We start from the raw sequence: 8,966 nt of genomic DNA on the forward strand, positions 1-8,966 counted from the left end.
TGATGAATAATCTGGTTTTAGCTTTTACACTTTCTGAGATCTGTGCATCTAAAATCTTCAATCTGCCCAGAATCTTCTTATATTCACTATTATTATATCTTTTAGTCGTTTGGTTTGTTAGAATTGTGCTGCAGTGTTTGAGAAATCCTTAAATGCTACTTAAAACCCAGTAGAGTCGTATCACAGCCACACAAAGGAGAGATTTACATTTGAGAGTTTTGTGTTTGGTGCTTTTGAGATCAAATACTTCCAGACTCAGGCAGTAAAATTATTGTGCTTTATTTTATCTTAATCAAAATGCCCACAAGTCATTATTTTTCTTGGAGAGTAGCAGAAAAAAAAAAAAAAACCTAAACCATATACTGTAAACATTCACATTATTTGTTTTTTTAAAAATGTATTCTTCAGTAAACTTAGCGCAAAATAACACATTTTTATATAGTAAACAAGAAGGAACAACATTTATAGGCATCACTCCAAACCCATTGGCTTAGATTGTTTTTGAGGTTGATCTGCGTGGTGGTGGATCCATCAGCTCAAATTGCACATAAGTTCAAAGTTAACTCTAAGACAAGCAGAGGTGCCGGCGTGTACACACACACACGCACACACACACAGCTCGGATCAACCAGCCCTGTCCGTCCTCTGTGAATAAACACGTGTGCTGTGCCGCCGCCGCCGTCGCTCTGCACCACAGTAACGCTCCTCGGTGGCACCAAACCCAATCAAAAATGGACCCCGGTGCTGTTACCACTTAAGAAATCAAGACGAAACACATGCGATAATTTTGGCCAGTGAGAAAGGAGGAGTTCCAGTAGGCGTTATGGCCCTTTATGGCAAACGTTTGAACACGACTGTTGCTCGAGAAGATGTCACAAAATTGAATGTCAAGGCACTTCCCCTGTGTGAGGATCTTGTCTTTGTGAGTGACACATTTGTGAGGCAACAAAGTAATCGAACTAAACACGATCAGAATACACACACCAGAGTTATCTTAACACTTGGCAACTCCAATTTTTTCTTCTTCTTCTTCTTCTTCTTCCCAGGATTAATGGAAACAACTTTCATCATCTTTATTAACGTATGAACACAGTTTACATGGTAGCTTTGGTGTTGCTGCTAAGCTGACCCCTGACCCCCAGCGTTTATTTTGAATCATAGGTTAATTCGGGGCTTTGGAAACCTCTCGCAATATCCTCCAGTATGATAAAGAAAAAAAAAAATGATATATTGTAATATTTATAAGTTATAGATATATTTTTTTTGACAGTGCATTATGTAACAATATAGTTTTTCTCCTCTGTTATTTAAACATACTTCACACTTGCTGGTTTTCTGTGTTGGCAATAGATATTAATAAATAAAATACTCTTATCGGTAAATAGATTTACTCATAAAATGATATCAAAGGTGAGTGTTATATGAAACCTATGAGGTGTGTGGGTGTGTGTGTGTGCTGAGTAACATATTCAAGAAAACTGACTTAAGGCGCACTCCTCACTCCTTGTCGTCGCTTCCGTAGTTAAATCTGAGTAAAGAAAGTTAATAAACCCTTCCATCGTTGATTTTAGTTTCTTGGGGGAAACAAATTGCACACTGTGAAAAGAGCTTCTGTCACTTTCTCTTACTTTCGTCAACCGCGTTTTTCCCTGCACACACACAACGGTTTTACACGAACTGGAGTTGCCAAGTCACGGTTACGGGTCGTACCAAAGAAAATGTGAGGTTAGGTAACGAAAAAAAAGGGGTTGAAACCAAAGGTAAATCATACAGTACCCCACAAAGCTGCCTGCAAGTAGAGCTAACACGTAGCCTTTGACTTGAGCTTTGATTTTCATACGCAGTAAATAGAACCAGGCCTTTCCACCTAAAATACCCACAATTCCATTTTTCACTATTTACAAACTCATAAATATATATAGTCTACGGTAGGAATCATCTCCCCCAAACCATCATACAAAAAAAACAACAGACCATAAAAAAAAATCTGAACACAAATAAAATAGATTATTTCTACCCCTCCCCCCCTAAAAACATCCAAATCAAATAAACAAACAAACTGAACAAAACTGTATATTCATATTCCTTTGGAGTGTTGTCGCTATGTTGATCTGTAGCAGTACTTGCGATGTCGAGCCCTCGGGAGATTTTTTCGTTTTGAGACCTGAGTGTCTTGGGTCAGGTGCAGATAGATCACAATAGCGCTGAGATCCCTGGGAGGGGGGGCCGAGCTGGAGGCCCCGGCTTCACATAATCCTACACTGAAACATACAAAAAAAGAAAGAAAAATAAAGAGGAGGGGGCTGGGGTTCAGTGGGGCGGGGTTAAGTAAAGAGGTAAAATAAAGAGATCACAGGTCGTCGCCACCCTAAGGTTCGGGGGACTGCTCTGGCAGAGTGTTGAGCAGGTTTTTGTAGGCTGGGGAGTTCATGTAGCGGGGGTACGAGTCTCTTTGCATTAGTGTGTAGATCTGAAGCTGGGCGTCGTCAAACGTGTGGGAGTTGGGTTCCTGCATGTTCCTGTTGATGGCCTCACGCACGCGAGAGTCCAGGCTCACCTACGTGTGGAGAACAGACAGAGATCAAGAAGAACTGTCGCACTTTATCAGATATTGTAGCATTCTTATCAACACGACACACACAAGTGGAGAGCGGTCACACCTCTTTAGGCGAGAGGATGGAGATGTAGTCTTCGTAGATGCCACGGGCCTTCTCCTCAGTTAGGCTCTTGTTGGGCTCCTTGCTGAACTCGTCGCAGGCGAGCCAGAAGAGCATGTTCTCCTCGCTGAACTCGGTGCGAAGGAACTGACGGAAGGAGTTCCTCCCCGCCGGGCAGCACATCAGCTTGTCAAACGACTGCCCCCACGTGCGCACATCCTCCAGCGTGGGTTTAGGACTGCAGGAAGCACAGAAGATGCTCAGAAACCCTTCAACTATGTCCAACCAAACCATATTGTCCCTTTAGTATGATGTTATGCTATTAGGAAAGAGGCCTCCTTGTGGTTCAGAGGTCTCAGTTCCACAACATGGAGCTGTAATATCCCTGCCTCACACCCACTGGCATTGTTTTCTCCCCTTAGATTTCCTCTACAATAAAGGCACAAATCCAAAAATAAAAGTAATTTCAAAGAAGCCCATTATATAATCCTGGGAAAGTCACTGTTGTGCTATATTTTATTTCCCTCCCACGCGTGCCTTATAGAGGGGGCGTGGACAGATGCAGCCACTGCAGAGAGACCAATGAGAGTCGCTACAGTGAAAGCAACAAGGATCTCTCAACAAGCAACAAAGCCATTTTTATGATTTTGCATAATGTTACCATCCTTACATTACGAGGAGCGTGTGTGTGTGCTTATAGAGTGGTCCAAGGTGTGTACACAGGGAGCTTCATGGGCCTGTGAGTGTGTGTATACACTGAGCTGTCCGTTTTTAGCTCTATTTGTATTAGTCAGGGTACTATTCAACATATCTGCACTTCAATTAGGACTAGCCATGATTCACATAGCACTCACATATAGAACTTTAGATCTCTGGAATGTAGTTGTAGATCTGTCTTGAAATCCCATTCTTACTAGTACAAATTGAATTCTGACCCACTGGGCCAGTAAGCAGACGTACGCCTACTGTACCTCTGAGTCCATAACGATATTTTGGTGAACTGAATTCATCTTACCAGTCTTCACTGTCTGCCGTTCCTTCCTTGATGTCATAAGAAGCCTTGCGGTTCCTCTCATCCCTGTCTTCATTCCTAAAGATACAACATGTAAGGACAGAAATATAAGAACTCAGCTACTGAAAGGGAATTCCCGTTATTTCCTTTCACCTTCTTGCTTATTTAATGTTGGATTTATTCACCGGTGAATCAAACATCCTTGATTTTCCAACAAAAACAGCCCCACTGCACCTGAGCTCATTGATGCCTCGCTGTGTGCCGACGCCAATAATCATAATGTGAGACAAATCACCACAGATCACATGTAAATATTTGATGAAACGGCACAGGCATGAGCTGGAGCGTGTTGGCTGATACAGCGGCTCAGGCTGTGCTGTCCTGTGTGCAGTTATGTGGATCGTGGCGAGCACAGTGAGTGTGTGTGTGTGTGTGTTGGGGGGGGAGACCTACCAAGAGCAGCTACAGCAGCAGCACCAGCAGAAGCAGCAGGCGTTGGAGCCCCGTGGGTTGGCCTGGCCCGGCTGGCCCTGCTGGGCCGGTGCAGTTCCCCCTGCTGCTGACTCCTGCTGCACCGACATCTGCCTCTTTCGCATTTCCATCCGCTCTGATCCCATGGGCTGCAGATGCACAGAGGAGAGAAGCACCCACTGTATAAGTCCAACGCTCACTTTCAGGGATCAATGCGTTTGTCCGATTGGCGCCAGTGCAAACGAGTAGAGGACAAGGCGTCTATATCTGCTGACATCTATCTGTGAAATACATGTTGAGGAAATGGGGCAGTCGGTCAGGCGTGTGCTGGCATGCCCACAGGTCTCACTGTGATGGGATCCTCCATTCTCTGCTCAGGGGAAGGTGTGAAAGAATCATTTGCTTGATTTCTGTTTTCTTTCTTTCATTCCCACTGTTAAACAGGCATCAAGCACATCTCAGCCTCTCATCCCAAACTGACTGAAATGTGAAAATGGATGCAATTGCAGACCGATCATAGGTTCAAGCCCCACACTCTAAACTGCTCATATCATGCAGAAGCTCAAAGGACTTCAGTGGAGTGGATTTGTAAATGGTGTAATTAATTGTTTTGCATTTCTCATGTATCAAATTACAGAGCTCATGGGAAATAAATCCACATCTTCTAACTGTAAGTACAGTTGCAATATCAAACACAATCCCCCAGCAGCAGAGCTCTGTGGGCCTGCAGAGGACAGACAGACAGACAGACAGACTTCTTCTTCCTCTCTGATTGTAATAAATGTGTCATCACCGGGGGTCAGTCACAGGCAGAATCCCTTCAGATCATTTATGTAACGCAGCTGCTTCCCAAAAAGAAAAAACACGCGGCACCATGAAAGCGACTCCACCTGAACAGAAGAAGAGACGCTTTCAACCAAAAAAAAAAGAAGAAAAAAATGTCAGAAGATGTGGTCCATGATGGGAGGGGGACCCGAGGGCGCAGCTCGCAAATCTATAACCGCAGCATCGCTCTGTCAGATCAGGAAAAAAAGCCTCCAAGCCTCCAAGCCTCCAAGCACAACACAAATCTACCATTTGGTCATTTTTCTAAAATGGATCCGCACGCAGTTTTTCCCCCCCAGTTCCAATTCGCAGATGGAGCTTTCAGGTGCAGGATTGGCGCATCTGGAAACCAAATAGGTTCGGAGCTATAACAGCTTGACTCAAACAGCTATACAGGCGATGAAATGGGGAGGGAGGGGGGGGGGGGGGGGGGGGGGGTTGAGGGTGGTGGTATCCATTCAAAAAAAAAAAAAAAGGAAAAGGTTGAAATGTAATAACACAACAAAAATCACAGTTCTTATCAAATCCTATACGACGACGACGACGAGGATCAACAATCAACATTTTTGATCATAACAGCATGAAACCTAATTTGCAATGTGTAATCTACTGAAGCTGCTTCTGCATCGCATCAATGGTAAAGTGCCATCATGAAGAAGAAGAAGAACCGTATAGAGCTTCATCGCCCTGGACAACCACCACCACCTCCACCTCCTCCTCCTCCACCACCGCAAAATAGAAGACACTGCCTAGATCCGTTCGAAGCCCCGCACCGTGCAAGCGAGACAGCGACGTACCCGCACGAAAACGCCCGGAAAACGGCCTCTCACACTCCGCTCACCACACCGCCATGCAAGCACACGTCGGTTCGTCGCCAAGTACTTACAATTTCACCATGTATGCACAGCGAGAAGAGGGAATTCTTTGCCTTGATTACATCCGATGGCACATAAGGCTTTTTTTCCGACCGGCTGCTTCATGTCAGTACGCATGCGTCCTCTCTCCAAGTCGTAGTAGGACCAGAAAAGGAGCGTGAAGCCCACATACAGGATACGGACTTCTATAGCCTGTAGTTTGGCGTTTAAGATCATTAAAAAGGACGAGTTTGAGTCTCAATTCACGTTTTAAAAAAATAAAATAAAATAAAATAAATACATGAAAATAAAGCGACATACTGACAGAGAATGTTGCTTATATTGTTACAAATCTTGAAATCATTTATAGAATATTTTGTCAGTGAATTACTACAAGAAACTTCACTTTTGTTGCCACGTGATTGAAAACAACTGCGCCTGTCGAGTTGTGACGTCGCTGTCTGTGGTGCTGAAACACTCTGTGGTTGATCTCAGTGTTTCCAAACCTCCAGATGTGATTTTTACCGTAGTGTTGTTGTTTTTTTTTATTAACGTGACTTTAACCCTCAGCTGAATCAAGTTTCTCTATTTATATTGACCTTCTTCTTCTTCGACTCTCCTATTCCTACAATGCCCTGCTCCGTTGCCTTTCAGTTATATGGTTACAGTTTATGTAACTCCTTCACAGCACAACTCCAAGCTGCTGTGTGACCTGTAATTTATACGCCCTCAGGCAACATTGATGTACATTAAGGCAACAGCGCCCCCTGAAGGCAGCTGGAGCTACGGCACAAATAAGGTCTCCTCGGTCAAGATGTTCAATAATAAACAAATACCGCAGTGAATATTGATATTTGCATCGATTTCTGATTTTACGTTTGAGAGGTGCTAAATTGTTTAACGTGTCTTAAAATAATTTCCAATATTTGTATGAAAACACACGACCTTACACAGTATCAATACTCTGCTTATATTTGCCAGTAAATTAGGATAAATAGGGGAGTTTATATTCCAGAAATAAAGCATTTTATCGTTTTTTACATCATTATGAGCATTGCCTTTGGGTGCACAGCATGTTTTGCTTTATTCAAACACCAGGTGGCACTCTGTACTTAATAGATGTATTATCTGCTAAAGTCTAGAATAATAATAAAGATGTATTTGACCATACCATATTCGTGCTCTTTGATGCCAAAGAAATGTTTTTCACAAGTCATACACTGTAATAATCCTAGCCTCCGGGGTGTGAGTCACTGCAGAAGTGATCTTGCAGTGTCCGCATTGACACGTGATACTGTCTATTCATCCATTTAGAGAGTATTCATCTGTTTTCACTTATTTTCGTACAAACAATTTATTCCTGTCCTGTCCATAGCATGTGCTTTCATTTTGAGAGATGGCTGTGCCTAACTGGGGCATGCCCAGAGCATTCACACACTTTACTGCCCCTGGAGACATGGAAACATGTGACTTCTTCATATCACTTCATTTAACACCTTCTCCTGTGTTCGCATTATGCAACATGATGCCACAAATAGCTTAATCACAAGAGCCAAGAATGATACCATATGACTGTAGACTTTTCACTCGGATGGCAGAAGTGAGAGACGGGGCGGGGGCAAGTTTGAACTCAAAGGGTGGCACAGAATAGTCAGATGGCAGAGCTCCTTTCATTTTGTGATTTAGAAGATTCTAAGCACTTTCTAGCTTTGTGCAAGGTAGAATTTACTGTAGCTTCAATCATGGCTGGGCAGCAGTGGAGATGTGACATGACATTTCAACCCATCAGGTATGACATCTGTGGGGATTTTGAAGGCTTGGCCTCAGCCCTCAACTGCTCCCCTCTCTGCGAAGGGTGGTAATGTAATGTAAGTCGCTTTGGATAAAAATGTCTGCCAGTTGATCGTAATGTGTACTCACAGAAACAACGCTGAAAACATCATCAGGAAATTATTTCTAGTCGGGTCTCGTCCCAGCTCCAAGTCTTCATTTCTCCCACAAGAGGCTTTTTGTTCAGGCTGCTCTCAATAAATGTCAGACTCCATTTTATAATTCCCAATCAGTGACTTAATCCTTATACCATTTAATATGTTTTCCCCATTTAAACATTGCCTTTAGCCAAAGATAAGTAGTGAGTAATAAGAAATTGACTGCCAGGTTGGCAGGAACAAATCTCATAGTTGGTGCAGACTTACTGGTTCAACCCCTAACACTGCCAGGGGTTTCTATTTCCATTTGTGTGCCTTTGTATATGTAAGAGATATGCAATAGTATTCACTTAACTGTTCAACAACAACAACAACAACAACAACAACAAGACTTTGCAAGCTAGTATGTAGTGTACATGTTGATGACCTGAAGTGACTCCTCATTTGCTCCAATTCAGTTCTGGAAGCATCTCCTGTGTCCTCATGGTCTGGCTTACAATCTCCTCTCCTCTGCAAATAGTAACCCCACTACACACGCCCGTCGGAAATCTTCATTCATCCTTTAACCAATTACCATTTGTAATGACTCGTATCGGGCTATTTCGAGGCACATCTTCTTCTTTTAATCTCTTAAAGCCTTGTACAGACGGGACCTACTTCCTTATAATAACTTTTGGTTCTCAGGAGGAAAAACAAAACTGGACACTGATGGACAGAGACGTGTAAAGAACCAACAATAACAAACGGCAAGATAAAGGGCATCATCTCTACTCTGTATTAGTAAGAAAAGACCAAAAATATAATTTATTGACTTAGTTTTGGCAACTCTTTGGCTACACAGAGTGAAATAAAGCTCATTCATGGTTTTGCTTAAGGCACTGACAGGTTTCTGACTGAATTATCTCCACAGAGCATGTTTGTACCCATTATAAGAGATGCAATGAAAAATAGGCTCCTATTGGTTTGAATAATGCTCATTCTAATATAATATATTTAAACTTGTACTTACGTCAAGGCACACCATTTCCTGTTCCTCACTGTCCTGGTCCGGGTCATCGTGATTGACTGGGTACCCCACTGCATGCCGGCAGGCCCGGGACAGCTCCCATATCCACTGCCACATCAGGGCCCTGGTCCGGCCGATCCCCCGCAGAGCAAATGTGAGCCTGACCTCCCACCGCCTCACCACCCTAGCACATGGCATGACCAGGCCTCTCTG

The 8,966-nt window shown here is 43.3% G+C and overlaps 1 protein-coding gene across 1 annotated transcript; it reads right to left on the reverse strand.

The window, feature by feature from the left end:
- Positions 1-2,368: 2,368 nt before the first annotated feature.
- Positions 2,369-8,951, reverse strand: rgs20 (regulator of G protein signaling 20). Its single transcript, XM_076147800.1, has 5 exons — positions 8,757-8,951; positions 4,123-4,289; positions 3,673-3,747; positions 2,661-2,895; positions 2,369-2,557 (listed from the first exon to the last, which is right to left on the reverse strand). Exons 1-5 carry the CDS (start codon positions 8,949-8,951, stop codon positions 2,369-2,371), a joined length of 861 nt encoding a protein of 286 aa, XP_076003915.1.
- Between the last annotated feature and the right edge of the window lie 15 nt (positions 8,952-8,966).

This window comes from Genypterus blacodes, unplaced genomic scaffold, assembly GCF_046128005.1.
Source record: "Genypterus blacodes isolate CSIRO-AG114 ecotype Tasmania unplaced genomic scaffold, CSIRO-AGI_Gbla_v1 ptg000005l_1, whole genome shotgun sequence".
NCBI classification, from domain to species: Eukaryota; Metazoa; Chordata; class Actinopteri; order Ophidiiformes; family Ophidiidae; genus Genypterus; species Genypterus blacodes.

What these genes read in the sequence shown, in the direction of transcription:
- rgs20 (XM_076147800.1), bottom strand. Translation starts at nt 8,951, where the DNA reads ATGCCATGTGCTAGGGTGGTGAGGCGGTGGGAGGTCAGGCTCACATTT. An exon ending in ACGGCAGACAGTGAAGACTG is followed by an intron (nt 2,896 to 3,672) that starts GTAAGATGAATT and finishes TGCTTCCTGCAG; the next exon opens with TCCTAAACCCACGCTGGAGG. An exon ending in CCATCCTCTCGCCTAAAGAG is followed by an intron (nt 2,558 to 2,660) that starts GTGTGACCGCTC and finishes CTCCACACGTAG; the next exon opens with GTGAGCCTGGACTCTCGCGT.